The sequence below is a fragment of the Falco rusticolus genome, chromosome 13, assembly GCF_015220075.1.
Source record: "Falco rusticolus isolate bFalRus1 chromosome 13, bFalRus1.pri, whole genome shotgun sequence".
Taxonomy (NCBI): Eukaryota; Metazoa; Chordata; class Aves; order Falconiformes; family Falconidae; genus Falco; species Falco rusticolus.
In genome coordinates this window covers 29046938-29069795 of record NC_051199.1, presented here as the reverse complement: position 1 = coordinate 29069795, position 22858 = coordinate 29046938, and the positions used below count along the sequence as shown (strand labels likewise).

At 44.0% G+C, this 22858-nt stretch overlaps 1 protein-coding gene across 5 annotated transcripts in view; it reads left to right on the top strand.

Moving 5' to 3' along the window:
- GMPS (guanine monophosphate synthase) overlaps nt 1–13156 on the top strand; it is a 32688-nt gene extending 19532 nt beyond the window's left edge. For 4 of the 5 annotated variants that reach the window (XM_037407315.1, XM_037407314.1, XM_037407316.1 and 1 more), the window contains 7 exons: nt 982–1087; nt 1961–2076; nt 3067–3192; nt 4488–4603; nt 6318–6448; nt 8033–8205; nt 9827–10013. In XM_037407315.1, coding sequence (XP_037263212.1) covers nt 982–1087; nt 1961–2076; nt 3067–3192; nt 4488–4603; nt 6318–6448; nt 8033–8205; nt 9827–9928 — 870 coding nt within the window. In that variant the 3' untranslated portion in view covers nt 9929–10013. Of the gene's footprint in view, nt 1–981; nt 1088–1960; nt 2077–3066; nt 3193–4487; nt 4604–6317; nt 6449–8032; nt 8206–9826 lie in introns of all 5 variants that reach the window. The other variant, XM_037407313.1, reaches the window with a different exon arrangement.
- Nucleotides 13157–22858: the final 9702 nt, after the last annotated feature.

Sequence of the window (22858 nt, the reverse complement as noted above, 5' to 3'; positions counted from 1 at the left end):
GCCACTGCAACCATAGCATTCACCTCTCTCTTGAGAGAGAATGAGAATACTGCATTTAAATGTGTTGAAATCTAGGGATAATTCCTTCAGGTATCTACAGCGATGAGTTCTTTCTGTTCTTAAGTAGCTTCTGCATCATGCTTCTAGTAACCTCGTGGGCTACCTGCCAGCAGTATGCTGATGGCACACCATCTGTTTGCCAGTTGTTAATTTAAGAACCTACAGATTTTTCTGAAGTGGCCCAACATGGATAGCTATGGATGATGACCAGGAGCTTGAAGATGATATGAACACAAGAGGTTGAACTGTCTGAAGATAAACAGCCCAAGTGCTGTCCCTTTGATTGTACTCCCAATTGGTCTGTTTAGTCCAAAGTCCAGAAAAGCTTTCTAAATACCTTTCCCATGCAGAGCACTTAAGTATTAGCACGTGAAGCAAATGCAGGAGACTGCCCTATTTTGCCTTTTCTGACATTAGAATGGCAAGTTCTCTGTAAGTCTATTATAAAATACTCGTTAAGAAAGAACCAACATGTGAGACATCACATAACAACCCTGTTGGAAGGTGCTCAGTTATTAGTAAGTGCACAACCACAGGACAGAAGAGTAACTGTTCATGATCCACACTTGTAATACTTACTGCTGCACAAAGTATTTTCAAGGCTTTTAGATTGAACATCTAGCAAAGACAAGAGAGGTCTGAGTGTTTGAAGACAGAGCCAGCTTGACCTTAGAGCTACGTTGACACTGATTGAACCATTGATACTTCTGGCACAATCTTAAACTTCCTTGTCTTATCCTCTGCCCTGCAACTGCCTTACAAAGCTCACATTCATGGGTACTATTCTTTCCAGTGTTTATGCAAGCGTTGGCAGATGATGCTGTGAAAAGCAGGCCAGTTTGACTGGTATAACGTAAACATTTGAGGCTTTTTGTTTGACTACGTAAGCTGGGGTGTAAATTGCTTTTTCATTTCTTTAAGGGTAAAGTAATAGAACCACTGAAAGACTTTCACAAAGATGAAGTACGAGTGCTAGGAAGAGAGCTTGGTCTTCCTGAAGAGCTGGTTTCGAGGCATCCCTTCCCAGGTATGAGGGCTGCTCTGTGCCACTTAGTGAAGGGCTATGGATCGTATCGGTATTGTTCAGAAGATATGTCACCTGCAGTATGTTGGACTATAAAACTTACCTCAAAACACAGAAGAAATTGATGGATTTAGAGTTTTAGCTTAAGCAGGATTCTTTCAGGAAAAGAGCATTGGAGAGCAGCTTTATTATGTATAGTGATTAAAGGAAAATTTTTATAATTGAGTTTGCTTTTAGCTGCATTTCTTTCTTTTTAGTTGTATAAACCAAAGCAAGAATTGTAGGTAAAGTGCAGCTGAATGCTGCCAGAGCTGTCACATGCATCTTACTTGAAATAATGGCCCGTGTCTGCCTGCCTTTCTAGGGGACTTTTGCTGTTTTGAAAATGATTGCGTGGAGAATAACAACAGTTCTCCACTGTCTTCAGACACTTCCAGAAAATTACATGTGCTTTTCTGTGAGGTAGCTAAAAGGTCGAATACCCATCAGGGGTCTTTAAAAACAATGGAGACTCAACTGTATGTTATAACCACATCTTCCATCCCAGTTGCTTAGCGAAGGGGCTCCTGTTCGCTTTGGCTTGCTGTCCACTACTCTTCATCACCACTCACTGCTGCTTTACACAACCAGCCAATTTAAGATGTAGATAAATAATACTTAAATGTACTGAACAGACATATTGCTCAGGAGTCAACTGCTTGTCTTAACACCTACAAGACAAAAAAACCCCAAACCAACCTGCAGTTGAAGTATAGGTACAATGGCAAAACATACTTTACCTAGTGATTGACCTGCTGTTCAGCATGCTGTCACATTTTTAGATGAAAGTCTGTTACCTGTTATTTAATATAATGATTTTTCAACTTTGCATTGCAGGTCCTGGACTAGCAATCAGAGTGATATGTGCTGAAGAACCTTATGTGTGCAAAGACTTTCCTGAAACAAACAACATTTTGAAAATAGTTGCAGATTTTTCTGCAAGTGTTAAGAAGGTAACAAAACTACTAGTTTTCTGCAGATTAGAAATCAGCATGATCGTTCTGTAGTGGCCCGCAATGAGATTTAAGCTGCTAAAACGACTTGTTTGTGCTCTTTAAGGAATAATGCATTCCAGTACAACTCACTTGAAGCCATTCTGTATAGTACAGTAGAATTTTTAGTGCCTTGACTAGTGCAAGCATTGAACAATTTCTGGAAAATGGAAGTTTATGTACCTTTCAAATAGTAAATAAATTTTGCTTTAAAATTAGTTAAACTTTGTGCAGGTGAGATTTCTGGAGATACATGTAGTACCAGGAAAAGATTTTCCCTTTCTGAAGTAATCGTAACTTTCTAGATTGGTCTGCCCTAACAATCACTGAATGTATAAATGGAAGTGCAGGAGTGAGGAACTAATGCTTGCCAGATGTCCCAAACAAAAACCTGAGCTTTTTAATCGGTGATGTTTAAGTTCTCAATCTCATCACAAAGGTCATAACAGTGAATACTCTAAGCTCACTTGAACTAAAACTGTGGGGAGGTGAAAAGTCGTTGGCAGAGGCTTGCTCTGAGGCATAAGTTCAAACAACTTCCGAAACTTTTTTGATAAATACTTTGAACGGAAAGTATTTACATCTGCTTTTCCTTCAAAACATACAGAATTGTAGTATAGGGTAACAGGGTGTTACTTTGTTCTGTATTTGAAATAAACAACAAAAATGAAAAGTATAGCTTTGTGAAAGAGAAAATGAGCATAGGAAAAGAGTTTCACCTGTGGCTATGGAGAACTTCAGTTTAAAATACATGCGGTCTAATCAAAAGTGGTTTTGCTAAAATTTAGTGGTTAAATGAAAGATATTTTTTGAGTAGTTCCAAGGGGTAAATGTAGTCTAAATTTAAAAATCAGCTACTTAAATAATAATTTTATTTGCACTGTGTAAGTTCTGTTTGAGCGCTTGGGGGTTTTATTTAATTAAAATTTATTTTTCTGCATCATTGCACAGCCACATACTTTGCTGCAAAGGGTCAAAGCATGTACATCTGAAGAAGATCAGGAGAAGCTGATGCAGATTACAAGCCTACATTCACTGAATGCCTTCTTGTTACCAATCAAAACTGTGGGAGTGCAGGTAAATGGATTCATTCAGGGGATGTTCTGAAAGCTGCTTCCTAGCAGTGTAGCAGGCTGCAGTGAAGCGTAATAATTGCTGCTTTAAGATCAGAAAATAAAGAGCTTTAAGAACATAAACTTCAAAAGGCGTTGATACCTATGTTACTGTCACTTGTCAGTGCTGGTGTGGTGCAAAGGTGTCAAGATACCTGAATAGGCACTCAAGTAAATGCCAGGTGTTGCATTTGAAAATATCATTAAGTTTGCATAATGCTGGTCACTTACATGTAGTTTCTTCATGACACTGTAATCTGGTAGACCTCTGCTGTAATCATAGAATCATCACAGAACCGTTTGTGTCGGCAGGGCCCTTAAAGCCCACCTAGCTCCAGCCCCCTGCCCCGGGCAGGGCCACCTCCCCCCAGCCCAGGTTGCCCAGAGCCCCGTCCAGCCTGGCCTTGAGCCCTGCCAGGGACGGGGCACCCACAGCTGCTCTGGGCAGCCTGGGCCAGTGTAATCCTGTTGCCCCTCCGAAGGCTCAGGAGTCCTAGACGAAGTTGGTCAAACCTGCCCTGCTTCCTATGTTTGAACATGTGTGCTGCACTTTCCTGTACTTTTCCAAGTCGCGCTGTGTCCTTAGCCTTGAGAGGAAAGGAACCAGAGCAGTGCAGGCAGTTCAGGATAGGGGAACACCTGGATCTGCCCAGGCACATAATGTTTTCTTTCCTTTCACTCCTTTGCTAATGCCACACACATTTTTGTGGGCTGTCCTTTGGTGACAGAAATAAACTGAATAGAAATGCTGAGCTGGCAATTCTTATGGAATTGCCTGCCATAACTTGGGGTGTTTCTTTACTGAGTAGTCGTAGCTGTAAAGTACTCTTCTTTGCACTGTCAGTATTGAATTACATCTTTTATTTTATTGTCAGCTGCTTAATTGTGCATTGCTTCCGTTACTCTTTGCAGTCAGCTTTTGCTGTTTTAAACAGCAGTGTCATCGGTGATTTCTATACTTTGTCAAAGGCCTTCCTCAGATGGTCATGAAGATACCAATAAGTAATCAGCCCCTGTGCCCTGGTCACCTTATATGACTCTTTCCATTCTGAATCATCTGTTGTGTTAACTCTGTTTGCTCATTCACTTGGTGTCTCTCAGCCTACTGATTTCACCAGCTTGGTGTCTGCTGAATGTTGGCACAAAATATGGTCCTGTAACCTACAGGATGAACGGGAAAGTAGTGAACTGTTTTGGCAGCAAAGTTCATTTTCAATTATTATTATTATTATTATTATTATTACTTTTTTCAATTTATAGGGTGACTGTCGTTCATATAGCTATGTTTGCGGGATCTCTAGTAAAGATGCTCCACACTGGGAGTCTCTTATGTTTCTTGCCAGACTCATACCACGCATGTGCCACAACATAAACAGGTAAGTATTTCGAATTATCTTTGGTTTTAATGATCCACTTAATACATGGAAGTTTAGCATGCACAAGCATTCTCCTGTTTATTCTATGGTATACTTTTTCTATATGTTGGACAGGTGTATCGTACAGAGGTTACAGATATACAATAAATCAGAACACAGGTTTATTTCTGAAATTGATAGCCACCTCCTAATTTTTTTTAGGCACTTGATTAGACAACATCCAATGTAACTTAAGCAAAATCTTTCTTGAAACATTCCAAGCCTGCTGATCAGTTGTGGTGTCATGCAGTATTTTTTTGCTTTGTGTCAAAAAGAGAATTTATGTGGGACTGTAAGCTCTTGTGACACACAGGAGAGCTCCAAAGCTGGGCAGTTTAATCTTAATTGAGCTTGTGAATATGCATTTTCTAGCTACTTGATTCTGTAATTTTTCTAGCAGCTGAAGTTGCTTAGATAATATATCAGTTCTGGGGAATGCATATCCTCCTTGCCTAGCTTTAGACATTCTGATAATACTGCTTATAATTGCTTATAGCAAAATTTAATTTTGTCACATAAGTGACGCTTCCTGAAAGAGTAGTTCTTTTTAAAAGGCGAGATGTTGAATTGCAAGATACTTCTTTAAACTAAATGCAGAGGGAACAAAAGATGGCACGAAATCAGGATTGCGTGTGCAACTATAAAGTATGTGCTGGATTTACAGCATGGCTATCATCTTTAAGCTCTTTTGGATTTAATGCTACCCTCCTGAACATACCATGTCTCTGGGAGTCCTGCTGTACCAGGGTATGTTTTCAGAGTCTTTCATTATTGTTTATAGGGACACTGAAGCTGGCAGTTTGAGGAGTGAACTGAAATAGTTGGTTGTCTGCCCATCTACGCTTGCAGACTTTATATTACAAACAAAAATACAGAATGTAAAGCTTGCATTTTTTCTGCTTTGGATTTTAGACAAGTATTTTTTGTTTGTATCTACAAACTCAAATAACTTGTGTGAATCTGTCATAGTAAGTCCTTGTATGAGGCCCGTCGGGTGATGATATCCTTGGCTTTTTGCTCTGCAAGACAGAAAATGCAATGAATGAGATTAAGAAGATAAAGCTGATGTGACTGGTTTGAATTCAGAAGATATTTTATTATAGATGTAGTTCTGTAGATTTATAAACTGCAATGTTAGCGTGCTGTGCTGAAAGCACAGCTATTCATTAACAATAAATTTTACAATTTAATGGTATTTTTGGTGGTTTCCTATTATGAGAGAAGATAGAAATTGTAAGCACTTATTAATTGGCTTTCTTAGAATAATCTTAGCATTTACTGACATCAAAGTAAAATTGAAAAAACACCCTTTGTGATATGGCTGAGTTAGCATTTCTGGTTTTTTCTAAAGGATTATTTTCTTTAATAAGTAATACCTGGGGCTATTGCTAGTCTCTGGCAAACCACAATAAATAGATCTGACTTCCAAAGCTAGTATGCATGTCAAAATAAATAGATCTGACTTCCAAAGCTAGTATGCATGTCATGTTTATAGAATATATGCATGAAGTTATATTAAGCTCTACTTAGTAGCTAAGGAGCAGAATCAAATATTATGCTTTTTTCCCTAGGTTTATTTTCCTCACTGCAGTACTTAAGAAGCAGTCTTAGGGCCATCTGTTCTATTCTGTGTACTCAAAATGTGTTTTTTTCTACCATCCTGTTTGTTTTCCAGAGTTGTGTACGTGTTCGGTCCACCGGTCAAAGAACCTCCTACAGATGTCACCCCCACTTTCCTGACAACAGGAGTCCTCAGCACTTTACGTCAAGCTGATTTTGAGGCTCACAATATTCTCAGGGAGTCTGGTAGGTACTTCGCCTTAGCCTGTCGATTAGACTCTTGTTTCAAGATCCCTGCAGACCTAACTGGGTGTAGTTATAGTGGTGCTGTCAAAATCTGCAAGCTTCTCTAATAAATCAATGGGATGACAGGCAAGAGCCTTTTCTGAAAGCTGTAGAAGCTGATAGCTGAAGGACAGGAGTTTTTAGCCTTTCTGCTAGCAGAATTAATTTTGGGGGATTTTTGGAGACTGAGGCTTGCCTCTGTCAAGTCATCTTCGAAGCTCAGAGGTGTCTTGCTTCACTGCAGTGCCAACTTCTGCAAAAAGTAGTTAGCCATCTGAAAGTCAGCTGAATTACTTCTCTTTGATCTCAGTCATCAGTATTTACCTCAAGTAAATAAACTGTGTAAATAAACTTGGCATAGTTTCCAAATCATGTGAGGTTTTTTTGTGGGAAGAAGGAATCCCAAATACTAAGTTTCTGATGGTGATGCTGCTCACTGTCTGTGGTGGTTTCGTATTTCTTAAAGTAAAAACTGTATTTGTAAACCCAGCCACTTCAGGCTAGCAGACAGTAATACTTCAAACCCTTAACATCCAGGGAACATTCAATAGCCTGTGATAAGGTACACAGGTAGAGTCTGGGAATATAGTAGTTCTGGGGTTCAGTAACTTTTTTTTTTTTTTTACTTAATTACATTTGAAGTTGTGATATCTGTGGGAAGCAGTTCATCAGACTTTGCCTGTATTTTCTATAAATCAAGTTACAAAGGATATCTCTTTTTGAAAACACATATTTAGTTTGCAAGGCTGTCAACATAATTTGTACAAAATTAGCCTCAAAAGGTTGAAAATAACACTTGTCAGTTGTGTTTGTAAAACTGTAGATGTGTCTCGCTAACTTTTGGTGACACTTGGCTTTGTGTGAATGAATCACTCCCAAAAATAAGACTTGAGTTACCATTTAGTGAAAAAGACTTCTTGTACCAACAGCTTGGGCCACTGCTAGCAGGGGATGAGAGCCCACCACAGTGTTAGACTGGCTCTGCAGGCTGCCATGCGCCTGAATCTCAAATTTATAGATCATTTAAACGGTGAAATTAGGGGGTCTGTGTATTGGCTTTCAGAAGGAGATATTAAAAAAAAAAAAATAGATTGTCTGCAGTTTCCTGTCAACCACCAGCAACAGGGATACTTACGAGCTTTCTTTTAAATATCTCAAAGGCACAGAGATACTTGTGAACGGCTCTTTATTTGGGGCTTGATAAGGGGATAGATAAAACCCCATGGTTATGTTCAGTGGGAAGGAAAGTAGATAAATTGCATTCAGAGTGAATTACAGGGATAAAGGATATTATCTGGGTTCTTTTTTTTTCTGCATGCCTGCAAACGCTGAAGATCATTTCAAGTGGCAGTTTGGGTAGTTGTAGTGTATGCAGCACTGAGTGCGATTGTCTGGGGTGTGGTAGCAGTAGCGAAAAGAGTCCAGAAGATGTAAATGTAGGTCCTAGTATATAGTTTGAAGTACATGTGGGAAATTCTGTTATATTTCTATCACGCTTGTGTGTTTAAGCAAAATTAATGCACTTTGTACTACGATTTTCTGAAGGTTATGCCGGAAAAATTAGCCAGATGCCAATAATACTGACACCATTGCATTTTGATCGGGACCCCTTACAGAAACAACCTTCCTGTCAAAGATCTGTGGTTATTCGAACTTTTATTACAAGTGATTTTATGACTGGTATTGCAGCAACTCCTGGTAATGAGGTTCCAGAAGAGGTAATGTGGTTTTCAAGTCTCTTTTCAACATAAGCTAGTATTGTAGATGACTGATTTTGGCTTTCTTCCCTCTCTCTTGATTGCTTGCCTTGACTTTGATTTTCTTTTAATTTTTTGTCTCTTTCATGGTAGTCATTAGGAAGAATATGGTGGTATTTTGGGGAAAAAACTAATAAAGTGAGAAGCTGGCAAATGGGTATGACAGACTTAAAGGCCTTCCAGCAGAGTTGAGCCAAAATACCAAGAATTAAAAAAGAAAGAATACCCCAACCATTCTTGGGATTTTGAAATTAATTTTTTGCATTAGTAATTGGAAATGTTCTGAGTTAGAGAATTGTCCTTGATTGCCACTTCTGATTTTACTGGAACCTGCTATTTAACATCTCAAACTGTGTGGTTTTCTATTTAGGTCACTAGGAGGGTTTAGGAGTCAAGTTCAGGTGTGTTTTTCTGAGAAACTTTATCCATGTCCAGTTTTAAGTACTTTCTCTCTCTGGGAATTCGGTGTAGCTGAAGAACAGGATTGACTTTTTTTTTTTTTTTTCTTTTAATTTTTTTTAAATATACTTTACAAGCGTATAGGCATTCTTTAGTAATTGTATGTAGCTGAAGCCTTCTACTTAAAGGCAGCCTGCCCATTTAGTAAGAAATTATTCAAGGTTACCATGCAAAACTATTCCATTATATAAAATGAAGATTCATTTGACCTTGGAAGTTTGTGTTTAAAACCAAACCAAACACCACAAAAATCACACCCAAACCAGCCCCAACCCCCACCCCCACCCCTTATTCAAAATGTAAAAAGGTCACTTTAAGGCTAGGTAATAATGTGGTTACAAAATAGTAGAGGTTGTGGAAAATACCTGTGTTTATGGGGAATATAATCATATTTGATTAAAAATTTTCAGTTTTTCCATAGAGAGCAATGTCTTGTTTGATTTATGCTTGCACTATAAAACAGCATGTCATGTAAGTGGGATTGTTGTGGACTGTGGGATTTTTAAGGAAGCTGAACTTGTAAGGATCAGCAAATTCTCATCTAGAATACTTTGCCAACATGAATTGGTTGTGAACTCTGGAGAGTAACTCTCAATGGAAACTCTTCCCTTTGGGTGCCTTTTCTGCTTTTTGTGGGTGTTCTTATTTGTTTTGTTTTTACCTTTAGGGCTCCCTTTTTGGTTTTGAAAGGGCTTTCACTCAGGCTGTTGTGTTCATGTTTGGCGGTTCAGCTGAAGGTGATGGTCTGAGAAAAATCTGGCAATGATAGTAACACGTAATGGTGTTGTGTTCCTGCTGAACTTTCAAGAAGTAGTTTTGAAGCTGTAGAGCTGCTGCCTTGAGGGAAGTGTATTGTGATCAACACCCAGGTCTATTATCAGCACCAAAAATGAGCAAGTTCCAAATGTAACTGCAGATACCGTGAAGCTAGAGGTTTTGTTTCAGTTGATTTTATTCCATAACTGGTGGTGATATGCTAATAGCTGCAGGTGCTTTCTCTCCTGTGTATAACAGTTAGTGTGGTCAAAGTTTTCCCGTTTTTAAGCTTTTCTTAGGTAGTTTTCATCGGGTCTGTTTAGCGTGCTTTCTTCTGATAGTTTTTTTTATTTTCCCTACATGATAGGTCGTGTTAAAAATGGTGGCAGAGATTAAGAAGATTCCTGGCATTTCTCGGGTGATGTATGACTTGACATCGAAGCCACCAGGAACTACGGAGTGGGAGTAATTAACTTTTTTCTATTGAAGTACTGTGTGCAGTCTAAGTCATATCAGAAACCATTCCCAGTGTTGACATGCAGTACTGTGAAAGAGTGACTGGAGCTGCTACATCGCATCAGATTCCTCTCCTGGAGCATAAACCTGCAGTTAAGAGCTATGCTGGGGATAATAACTAAGTGGGGCTGAGGATTTGTACGGGTAAATAATCATGGCAGCATTGCTGGTGCGCAGACAGATTCCTATTGCTTTTGCCTTTGTCTTACCGGTTCTTCCTGTTTTCACGTGTTTTATTGTTAACTGTCCTTTCAGTGTCTCTTTGTTTTTGTACACTGTGTAAAAAGAGACGGTTTATTTACTTCTACCAAAAGCATTGTTACAGCCGAAAAGTGTAAAATGAATTCTGTGACCAACTGCTCTTGAACGGATTTATTATAAATAAATATTTTGCCAAATGGAGTAGTGGGTACTGTTGAGTTGTGGAATTACTGTGTATCTGTTGTATACTGTTAAGCTTGTTCTATATTATTTGACGTATTAGCCCATGGCAATAATGTTGAGCTCCAGAAGAGCAATGCTAAAATATTATGAAATTAGCTCTGTCTGTCTTTTTGTACTCGCTCCCTCTTGCATCGCTCGGTAGGCGTGCATGTAGGTAACAGATGTGTATACACCAGCTCACCTTTAGTATACACGTACTGCATGTTTGCATATGTCAAATTCCAGACAGGGAAGTATCTCTGTGTGCTTCTGCGGACTCTGATGGAAGCGTAAAAATGGGAGTGTGGTGTGGAAAGTTGTTGCAGCAGAGCTACTGGATCTGCAAAACCTGTTTCTGTCCTCTGACGCTTGCACAACAGCCCCTTTGCAGCCTGCTGCCGATGTGCTTTCCTTATACTTGAGGACAGTTTATTTTCTACGCATTTGCTTTTACAGGATTTTTTTTTTTTGGTGTGTATTGTATTTAGCTTGATCTTTAAGATGGTTATAGTTGCTAGTGTGGAGTCATGGTATCAGAGGTGACTTACCCAATCCATATAGATCCCTTCTGTTGTTCATGTTCTGTTCTTTACATAGTTAAGAAAGCAATAATTTGAGAGATGGTTACTTTGGACACCTGTGCTTTTCTGATGTATTGAGGCAAAGCTATTTCCATCCACCTAAGAATTTTGAGCATGTCCTGCGATTGCTGTTTGTGAAAGTTAACAGTTAAATTCTGACCTGAGCAGCTTATTGGGTGCCTCCACTGGTGGAACTGTAACAGTGTATCTAGGCTTATCCCTCTTATCTTTTTTTCTGTTCCGTTTTGTTTTTAATTTAAGCAGTTGCATTTCATTCACTTGCAAGGTTACCATCGTATTATGGGGCAAAGTACTTGTTTTAAGCTGTTCAATAACACGGAGTATTAATGGCTGTAACTACTTAGGTTTCCACTTGCATAGGTTTGTGAACTGGAATAATGGTTGGAAGTGTTTGTTCTGTATTCTTTTGATTGCACACATTTTCCTGCCATTCTTACATTTACAGCCTACACATTATGGAAATTTGGTTTAATTTCTGCTTGTAGGAAATGGCTAACTTGTGTAAATTTATTTTGCCTGTGTCATTGAGTGCTGGTTTTTCGCTTGGCGGAGGAGATGACGTGTTGCAGCCCTGTGTTCTCTGCACCCCTCCGGGGACACTGGTGGCAGGAGAGCAGCAGAGCAGTGGCACGTGTCATTTGGAGATAGGACGCTGCCTGTGCCTCGCAGCCCTGCTCCCGGCAGGGCTTGTAGCTTGGGCAAATGGATCTTAGTCGATATTTCAGTTGGCCCCTTTATAAAATGGGGGTAGTAAGTCTCACTCGCATCTGTCATGACCTCTTTGAGCCCTTTGGATGAGCTTTGTGTGATGTAAGTGAACTATTATCAATACAAATGCTCTCTTATTACTGGATTGTGATCTGTAAGAGCTATTGGTCAAAACCACTGTAAATTGGTGTTTGCCTTGGTAGAATCTGTTATAGCGTGAGTTCTCTCGAAAACAGATTTTCTTTGTAGCTGGTCTCAAAAGAAAGCTCCCTAATGATATTACAGCCTTAGAGTACGTTTTAACTTTTTTTCAGAAAAAGCAGAGGAGAGCTGTTTTCATTACTGTGTTGGTATCTCAGACATAAAGGGTACAGTGACAAGAAATGAATCTTTTCGGTGTGAAGCAGAAGACCTTCAGCTTTTTAATGCTGTAGCAGTTGTTGCTTACTGTAAGTAGGCTTGCTCTTGCTGCCGCTGCCACCAGCTTGCGTTGCCTTGACAGCAAATAGGCAAAACAGAACGTGTTACTAAAAAGTAATGCAAAGAATATAGAGCACCTCTTAAACCGAAACCTTTCTCAGTTTTGACTGAGACACTTAGTTGGTCTCCATGTAAATAAACCTGCAGAATATAGTCCCATAGTTATGATGTAACTTGCCAGAAAATTTGTGTGGCGATGCTCATTGGGATGGGGGTTATGGTAACAGTTGTACCTCTGGACCACAAACTTGCAGCATTTCTGGACAGAAATCTTTTCTTCGCTGCATGTTGTGCACTTGGAAGCCCTTCTTGACGTTGCATCTTAACTGTAGGCGTGATGTATACCTGTATTCTATGTGTATACCGAAGTCTGACATATGCTTTCACCATCTTTTAATCACCTGGGTTGCTTTCATGGCTGTAAGGAAATGGAGCTTGACAGCAATTCCTGTGCTCTTTAGGGACATAATTTGATATTTTTTTTTTTTTTTTTTTGAGCCAGAAAGTTGAATATTGAACATCTTAGGCATAAACTATTGCACTATGATAAAGATGTCTTACTGAAATGAAATTTGTGATCTTTAGCTCTTTTCCCCCGTTTGACGCCTGTGCCATGCATTGTAGTCGTGGTGGGTTGTTCTTAGGAAGGTTGGTGTTATCATCCCAGCAGTTCTTGAGTGTTTCTATGGAATCCATGTGTATTGGACAGCCAGAAGTGGAGAGAAACATAATACTCTGTTCACATTTCTTAAAAAAATTATACTTAGCACCTAGTTTACAAACTAATAACTGTAGCTGCCCTGTACAATTGTTCACCTCGAGTCTTCAGTAAAACATGTCAGCAGCTAGAGGAATTTGTATTGGGGGCATTCCCCATCATTCTCAATTTTTAACATTTTTCTGCTTGTGAAATGATAAAGTACTGTGAGCCTTAATTTTTATCCACAAATAAAAGTATTATGTTTGAACATTGGTGTGACTTGTTTTTTAGGACTTACGTGTAGAAACTGCATGATAAACGGACTGTCCATTTTGGGTTGAAAGAGCCATTTTGTGGCAGTTGTGCTTTCTGGCTGCAGGCTGTCCGGGGACACCCCCACTGGGTCGCTCTGTGGCACCTGCCCCTGCGTGCTTTTGTACTGTGATATGCTATGGCGGATGTAACTCCTTCCTAAAAGTGTGCATAGGGCCTGTTTTTAGGGCTCAGTGTGAGCAGCCCTGCTAACGAACAGTGCTGCCCACAGACCAGGACAGATCGCTCCATCCCTCGGGGCGCTCGCTAGGGGGAAACTCCGACAGCCCCTCCTTGCACTGGGGTTGCCACTGGTTTTGTGGCAGACCCCTGATGATGATGTTTAACTGTTTTTAGCAGTAGGTCACAGTTTCAAGACGGCATGTGAAATTCCTCTCTAGGAAGAAAAAGGCAGCTGAGGTTATACATAAGAACAAGACCTTCACATACAGTCAAGGAGTCGCCATCACCTGTGGGAGAGCGTGAGTGGGCACCAGTCGTTTATCTTGCTTAAAGGTCCTTTCTTGCAGTGCACAAGCTACGCTTCTCATAACCAAAGCAGACAAACCCGACAGCCACGGTCTTGGTATAAATGATTTGGCCTCTAGCGCTGCGGGGGCTCCGGCTCCGTGGGCAGCACCTGGCTCGGGCTGTGCGGAGGGCTCAGGGGAGCGGGGTTTGAATGAGTCGCTGCTTATGACCTACTCCCCAACTGGTGATGTAAATAAATCTTATCCCCCGAAGAGTGCAATAGCAAGGTGTTCTTGTTGGATCCCCGGCAGTGTTTCTGAGTGGCTGCGGCACTGCCAGCAACGCTCGGTTCTCTCCTGTTGTGCCTTGGCAGCTGGAGCTGCGGCGCTCGCCCCACACTTGGGACCCACATACCTCGTGGGGACTGCAGGGCTTTGGTTTTTTGGAGGGATTATCTTCCTGTAAGGAGGCTCTAGAGGAAATGTCTTATTTTGCATGTTTTTCTTCCACAGCTCGGTTGTGACGGAGACTCCAGGGCAAAACTCTTTGTGCAGTCTTCCAGCCTTTCAGGAGATCATGATTTCACTGAGAAGCAGCAGGAAAGATCCAAGGTAAGGATGCAAGTCTTGACTGAGCATCACCCCAAAGCGCTTTGGGAAGTGGGGAATGCAGCAGCAGTGGTTTTGGGCAAGGCGACGGCTGCACAGTTGGGCTTGCTGGTAGGGAGCCCGGATGCTCCTTGGGTCTGTTGTCCCAGTTGCCAGCAGCAGAGCCAGCAGTGCCACCAGCACGTCCCGCCAGCTCTGGGTGCAGCCCTGTGTTCACCTGGGGAGTGGGGAGATGCTTGGGGTCTGTGCTGCAGCATCAAACAAGTTAGTGGGAGCAACTCCTCGAAGCATGAAGGCAGGCTGGGAAAGAGCAGTTGCAGAAATGAAGCTAGGATGTTTTTCACAAAATTGTAATTTTTCTGCAATGGCTTTTCCAGAAGCTTCACAAAACGAAAAAGAATTTGGATTATGGGATTTCTTTTGTTGTAGATGGGGAAGAAGTTTGTTTACCTTTTCAGCACAGGCTGTCCCTGCAATCCTGCACGCTGCAGCGCTGTACCCTCTGTGTCATGCTGGAGTTTCCCCTGGTTTCATTTCCACAGTTAAAAATACTTAAATTTCTAGTGAGTGTTGTATTGGTTAAGTTTAAATAGCAGGGCACCTATTTCTGAGGCTGCTGTTCTTGCCCTGTGCTGGTTTATTTAAAAGGATCCTTAGTCTTCCATTTCTCTTCCTTTACCTTAGTCCAGTAATGATCTTTCCAACAGGACAAAAAGCTTCTATCCTAAAACGTTTCTACTGCATTTTACTGGGATCTCAGCTCCAGAGCGAGGTTTATAACTTTGAGGCTGGCTCAGGCGCAGCGTGCTGCCAGCTCGGCTGTGCTGCTGTGCTTCCCAGCTTGCTGTGGGGCTGCTCTTGTTTCTGGCTTATTTCCTCACCAAATTAGAAGCAGATTGCAAAAAAGACTGTTGTGCAATAATGTAATAGCTGTTTGCAACTGACTGTAATGAGATTCGGGCCATTAACCCACTTGGCTAACACGTAGATGTGAAGAAAGCCATACGTAAAGGAGTGAAGTGGGGTCGCGAAGCACAGCATCACAGGTAGAGCATTTCCGTCTCTCTGCCTAAAGATCAGGAATCCCTTGTGACTCTTCCTTCTAAAACTTTATTTTCCATTGAATTTCTTGCATCTCATCACAGACAAGAGCTTGTGATGAAGTGCTTTTGCTGTCCCAAGGATAACCGCTTCCATGGAAGTGCAGTGCCAGGAGGTGACTCGCATCTCATCAAGGGGAGTAGATTATTTCTGTTTCTTTAATTGTCTGAACATGGCTGCAGATAACTGAACCAGTGCTGTAACCTACTGTGTTGTAAAATTGAATAGTTTTAACATTTAAGTGAGTTGGCTGGCTTTTGCACTGTTGATTCCGTGATGGTTTTGTTTGCACTGGCGTGCAGATAGCAAAGGCAGTCCTTAGAGATGACATCCTAAACTCACAAAGCTCAGGCAGATGAAAAGCAAACCCACCCCAAAGTGGGATGCGTAAACGTATGCAGAGGTGTTGATTTTGTTCCAGTAAGCATCATGGAGGAACCAGGCGTCCAGTGGGAATTCTGCTAGGAAATATTTCTAGGCTCATTAAATGCTTTCATTAGTGAGAGGGTAAAGCCTGGCTACAACCCCCTCCGTGCCACATGGCTCCCAAGGGCTGTCCCCCCCTGGCTCTGTGGGCACAGGGGGAGTGGGCTGCAAACGTGGGGGCACGCTGCCCTGCCCTTTGGAGAGCCATGGCACTGGCGCAGCCATCGGGGCTGCGTGGGGGAGCCCGGCCATGCAGCAGCTGGGTGGGATGTTTCTCTTGCCCTAATCCGGTCGCTGCCTGTCTTTAGAGAAGCAAACCCCAGCGGCGGTGGGTGCCAGGGCTGGAACAGGAGCTCCTCACCAGGGCTGTCCTTCCGGTGGCTTCAGGAGGGTTGTAGGTTTTCAGCGCAAGGGAGTGGGAACGATGCAGATAATTCAGTTTCCAGCAGCTGGTTTAGCTGTGGGGAGGCAGGACATGCCCTAAGCCTCCCACCTCACCGCTGCGAGCTGCGGCTATGGGGGCTCTGCGGGTGCCCCCACTTCAGGCTCGTTGGCTGCACCTTGTGCCCCGTTACTCCCACAGGTTCCCTTTTTTTGTGAATGCAATTGACTTAGATGTGTGTTCAAGAGCCCCCTTAGAGCTGGGGTATTTTTCTTGTTGATCATTCCCCGGGGTGGTTTGGGATACAAAGGCCAATATAAAGCTGCTTGCAGGTGTTTTTTCCTTTTTAAATGTTTTTTAGGGTGGAAAAAACCCATGGGAAGATATTGTGGGGTTAGTGTGAGCTCCATGGACAGCCTGAGTTTGAATCGTGTGTTAATTAAGAGAAATGTTAATTAAAGAGAAATAGTTCCTGCCCCTTGCAGGGTCTGGTAGTGGGGGACAGCTGAGGGGCCGTGCCCGGGATGGGGCTGGGACCGTCCCTGGTGTGCGTGTCCCACCAGCTGCCCCGGGCTGAGCCCCGTCCCTGCTGCTCCCGGGGGCCCAGGCTCACCCTCTGCGGAAAAGGCTGTTTGCCAGCGTGTCGGTGGGCACGCTTGTCTTAATGAGGGAGAAATAATTCAAAGCTACCATGCGTAATTTAATGTTTAACGCAGGCTGCCATCCGACCGTGGGCTTGTGGGGACCGTGACCCGGCCACAGACACTGGAGTCCCTGAGCTGTTGCCTCCCCGGTGGGAAGCCGTGATGCCGCAGGGGAAGGGGAAGCCCAGCGTGCTTCTCTGCCGCGCTGCCCGCTCCTGCAGCCCTGCCCGAGCTGCTGCTCGGCTCTTGTTCACGCAGCAACACTGACACGTCGGGTTTGCTGCCCAGGACTTATGTTCTTGTGCAGCCTCTATCTTGTGGGTCTGCTTTAAGGTGTACTCTGGTGTTTCAGTGCTGCTATTGCGGTTTGCTCCGTGGGTTAATTTTGTTATTTTTTGTGGGCAAGGTGACATGTGACAAGTCACTTTCAAGTGCCCAGCTTATCTTTTCATGCCTGGGCCTGGCCCAGCCATCCAGGTTTCTTGGATTGGAGGTGGGATGCTGCTTAGGGTATTGGGAATGCAGTAGGAATCAGTGGGATTTTAGGGGTTTTGGAGAAAAAAAAATGGAGTTTCCTTGATGACAGCAGGCCCGTGAGGGCTCTGGAGAGATGTTCATCAGCTCCTGTGAGCTCCAGACAGTCTCTGTGACAGAGCTTGGTGGTGGATGGGAACGGAAGCAAACGCTGTACCTGTGTGACAGGGAGCTCGCTGCCGGGCAGTGAATCTTGCAGGGGAACGGGGCAGATGCCCCCACTGTGCAAAGCAGGGTGGCTGCCGAGCAGGGACCCGGCTCCGCACATGCCCAGGTTTGCAGGTAGCTGAGTCAGGGTTTGGATTCAGGACGATCTTTTGTGTTTTGCGGAGCCAGTGTTTATTTTTAGTCGGTTCTGTGGTGCTGATTGCCATGGTAACACAATGGCATCATGGAGTTCTCCAGTGGATGTGCTGCTTGTGCTGCTCGGGCAGCAGGGGGACAGGGCTCCCGGCTGTGGGTTTTGGGGAGAAAGTGGCAGCTCAATGTCCCGTGTCTGGTCCGCCCCATGGATTTGGCTTACAGTCACAGCTGGGGCTCTCCACCTCTGGAAACCAAACACAACCCTCTGAGCACACAAGCCTGTCCAGGAGGAATTTTAAATACATCCTTGGAGCATTAAAGCTGCTCAGCAGGGACTTAACTGCTCAAAACCTTGTTGACTAAAGCAGATCAGCCTTTTTGTCTGAAATTTATGCAGAAAAGTAAAGAACAACGTAGGTGGTTCTGCACCTTTTCATACTGTTTGAAAGCAGATGCCAAAGGATCAGAGGACTGTCAGGCTGCACAGCCTGGTGCACGTGTCCATGAACAGAGCGAGGCACGACCTCCCGTGCCCACCTGTCCCAGGCAGCTGCTTGCTCCAGAAAGGTCTGAACATCTGAATTCCCCTTGACTTTGGAAAATCTTCCCCTTTCTGATCATGGATTGCTTGATCACTAGTTGCTCTCGATGCAATCCAGAGCAAACACAGAAAAGCCGCTCACCAGTGATCTCACTGAAGACTCAGCAAGCAGAGAAAAATATGTTAATTAACATACGCAGGAATTATCCTTTTTGCTTGGGTGTTATAGGACTGGTATTTGGCTCCAAGATTATAGATAAAAATTATTTGAGAAGAGAAAAGACTGAAGAGACCTTACTTCCACTTCAGTTTCTCAGTTTTGCCAGCTTGACTCACTCGACCCGGTGCTCTCCGAGCTGCCCAGCTCCCTTACGCCCTTCAAGGAAGCAGCTGGGAGCTTTCCAAGGGGCTGCCTTTGGCATTTATGGCATATACTGTAATATGCAACTGCTCCACTTCCACTGGATGAAGAAATATAGCGCTTTTTACCCTCTGCCACTTTTAATTGCGGTGGTCTTTCAATCAGATGTAATAAATCTGGATGGAAGAGCAATGTAGCCATACACCAGCAAATTGCAAGTGGCTGTAGTTGCTGAGGCACCGTCTCCGGGTGAGAGCGGGCACAGCGGTCGCTGGAGCGGGTGGTCCCGCTCTCCCTCCTGTGCTGGTCAGCAAATGGATCGAAAATAAGCAACACAGCTGGTCTGAGGTGTGATGGCTGAGCTGAGATCTGCAGGGGCTGGAGCTGCTCTCCCAGCGCATCAGTAGGGAATCGGTGGCAGCCTGCGCCCGACAGCCGCATAGCTCATTGCACAAGCAAGAGACGGATTGTCCGTCCTTCATCAATCACTACATTTAAATGCTGTCAGAGCAGGGTGAACCACTTAAAACCAATTAAGTATGTTAATGAATCTTTCCCTGGTGGGGTTTCAATTACCTTAAGTAAAAGACAGTATAGAGCAGGAGCACCATTAGCCTAAAGGCTATCGTTTAGGCTTTTGCTAATTGAATCCTGCATTTGAAAATTACTGTGCTCCTATGGGAGGAAATATATATGTTTACTTAGCTATCACTTACAGATATTTTCCAACTCAATCTGTACCTGTGTGAGGCTTGCGTTTTTCTGCTTAAGAACTTCTAAATAGGACCTTCCCGGTTATTAACTGCTGCTAACTTGTCCTGCCTGAGATGAGCTATGTCTGTACATGCAAATAGATTTTTAGATGTGTGTATACACAGCTGAAAAAAATTGGGGGAACGCTTACGGCTAGTGTGGAATCTGAAAAACTAGGGTGGATTTTAAGATCGTTTTAAAAGAGGATGAATTCAAAGTGAATTTTAGTAAATTGATGGAGAATTGTTGGATCAGAATTTGCATCATGCATTCCTTTAGTCTGGAGTACAGCAAAATAAATTTGTTGTGAAGAAAATCAGGACAGGCTTTCCTTGTGTAATGTTGTGAGGCACTTGTTGGCCAGCACACGGATTTAACTGAAATGGCACATCCTGATAGAAAACTGCTCAAAAGGCTTTTTTTTTTAAAAAAATGCAACTGTGTGAATTGTACTAATTCAGCGTGGAAAGCTAATGCTTTTCTGAGCAGGAAACATGTACTGGAGGTTTTTAGAAATGCTTCTCCTATTTACATCTAAAAAATAGGAGGTTTGACTAAAATGGTGTCTAAGCCAGGGGAAAATGTATTGAACTCTGCTCTGATCCTGGAGGCGGCAAGGCTGGGTATTACAGGAATGTTCTGCTTTAAAACTGGCAACATGAACAATATTGTTCTTTTTTCATGGTTGATCTGTACCTCTGCGCTGCTTCTTATTGCTGTAACCTCCTGTCGATCCAGACAGCTCGGGATTGCATGTTTAATACAGATAAGTGCAGGGCATTACGCTCAGCAGCGCAGAGATTAACCCACCCGCGTGGGCTGGGCAGCTGCTGAGGCCAGGGGGGGCTCGGCGGGGACTGTGCCACGGCTGGGGACCCAGCGAGCCCCAGGGCCACTGGCCAGGACAGGCTGTGCCATGGCTGGGGACCCAGCGAGCCCCCAGACCTGCCATGCCAGGGGTGGGCACAGGGGGACCCAACAATTTGGGGTGCTTCTGTGGAGGTGGTTTCCATACTGTGTGTCAAACTCTAGGGACAGCAGCTGGAATAAAACCAGAATTTTATAAAATGTTCCAAGAAAAAGTATAGAAATTTTCGAAGCCTGGAGTAAGAGTATCAATAATAAGTTATAATTTGGAATAATTGCGGTTACAGAGCTCCTAAACATGTTGCTATACATTTACACAGTGTATAAAGCCATTAGAAGTATGTAATTAGAATCAGAACAGCTTATTACTTTACCAGTGATTGCCTGGAAGAAGCAATGCAAAAGGGGGGAGATGCCCCAGCCCTAAGCGGGGCTGGGTTTGGGGCTTCCCTGGCCGGAGCACTGTACCCCACTCCTGCAGTCGTGGGGGTGCGGTGCCAGGCGCCCCCCGGTGCTGCCTTGTCTGCTCTCCCTGCTCTGGAGAGAGGGGGGCTCATGGAAAACCCGTTCATGCCTAATCCCCAGCCCTCACCTGGGACACAACATGGGGCTGGCTGGTCTTGCTCTGATGAGTTCCCGAGCAGGATGCTGGTCTGTCAGCGCCACAGGGGAGGGGGCTTCTGTGCTGTGGGGACCGGGGGAGGTGCTGGTGGGGCAGAGCACTCAGCCCCAGGAGATGCCCCCGAGGGACAGCCAGCCTGGCCGGCCGTGCTGCTCTGGCACGATGCCGTCGCCTCACCCGGCGGGCTGGTGAGGCAGCAGGGCATACCGATACAGCCGTGGAACCGCGGTATCAATATTTAAAGGCGGCTGGGCAGCTTTGCTTTCAGGAAAACAATCTTTCTGCATTTTTCATAGGGTGAGCCGGGGTCACCTTACCTGCCAGAATATATAATCATCCAAGAGACAATATCAGATAGCGTTACCTACCTAAACGAGACATCATGGGAGCATCCACCCTCACAATAGCCTGCTGTGTGACCGACAATGCTCCTTTTAGAGAGGAACAAATTGTCGGCATCTGCTTTTAATGTAGTTTACTTTTAAGGTGACTGATACCTTTTAAGGTCTTTGGGAACAACAGGGTGTTTCTGTGGTTAGGGAAATGATAAACACGGAACGCTGAGTGAGCACCATGCACCTTCTATACAACTGTTTGAGGACTTTATTTTGCTTTTGTTAGCCAACTTCCAAGTGAAAGAACTTGAGGAATCTTATAAGGCTTGAACTTAGGTATCTGTAAAATAAGAATGTATTACTTCATCTGCTCTGGGTTGATTTAAAGGCCTCTGGAGTTGCTGGAAACCTTTTCCTTTTTGGGAAGTGTTATAAAGTTTAATGGCAAATGGGAAAAGACGTTAGAACAAGCACAGAACTGTAGTATTTGACAGCTCAAAGTTTGAGTCATTTTTCTAGAGTTTTGCAAAACTTCTGGTGAACATTTTAGTGCCATCTCTGCTAAACAGGCTGGATAACGTCAGTTCCTGTGGAAGGTGAATTTTATAGGACTTCTTCCAAAAGGGAATGGAATTGCTTTCTGAAAAAAAACCTAAAAAGGGATTTTTTTTTAAAAATTATTATTTTTTTTTTTAACTGTGGCACGTCCTGAGACACAGTGAGCAGGCAGAGCACCGTTGTGGTGAGCAGGACCATCCCCGCGCCGGGCTCCCCGGGGAGCAGGGCCAGCAGAGCTCCCCCAGGAGGTCTCTGGCTCTCAAAGGCTGGGGGGGTCCTGGCGGGGGCTGCCCGGGTGGCCAGAGGCTGGGGGGACGCAGGCCCAGGAGGGGTGGTGAGAGCTGGGCTGGTCCCGGCTGGCCAAGAGGTGACCCAGCAGCAGCCTGGAGGGGAGGGAGGAGGGTGGTGGATGCCACTCACCTGGGAAGGGGTAGGTGGGAACAGGGCAGGTCACAGCCTGGAGCCTGGGGGCTTTGCAGTGGACGTTGGGAAGAGGTTTTTCAGCAGAGGGTTGTGCAGCGTGGGAAGAGGCTGCCCGGGGGACTGGGGGATGCTCTAGCCATAGGGGTCTGCAAGGCTTGGGTGGGAAAACTCATTGAGAGCTGGTGGCAGACCTGCCGCGAGTGGGAGGTTGGGCTGGAGACCTCCAGGGCTCCCTTTTCCTTGATTCCATGAAGCTCTTCCTCCAGCCCCCGGTCCCTCTGCAGATGCCTGCAAGCTGCCGTTCCCTGTGAGACACGCGCATCCTCCACGCAGGGATGAGTGGGCAGTTACTCTTCTTTTGAATGCAATGGCTTTAAAATCCTGCTTGTCTTTAGAGGGTTTTTTTTCCTCTTCCATAGAATCATTTTGGTTAGAAGGGATGTTAAGTTCTTCAATCCAACTGTATGTCTCTTGTTGAAAATCAGCCAGCAGTCCGTACCTGTAGAGCAACATTACCACCAAGGGACTTCAAACAAACTGAAGTGTCCTGGATTTGGGAGGTTGAAGGGGGGTTTTTAACATGGGAAGGTGGAAGAGGCTGTCCTCGCATGGTAGTTCTAACAAAACATCCCTTTGCCTGCCTCTCTCTCTAAACAAGGATGTGCTTCTGCTGCTAAAGTGGCTGCTGTGATTAGTGCTGTAATCTCCATATCGGCTTTTACATTTCAA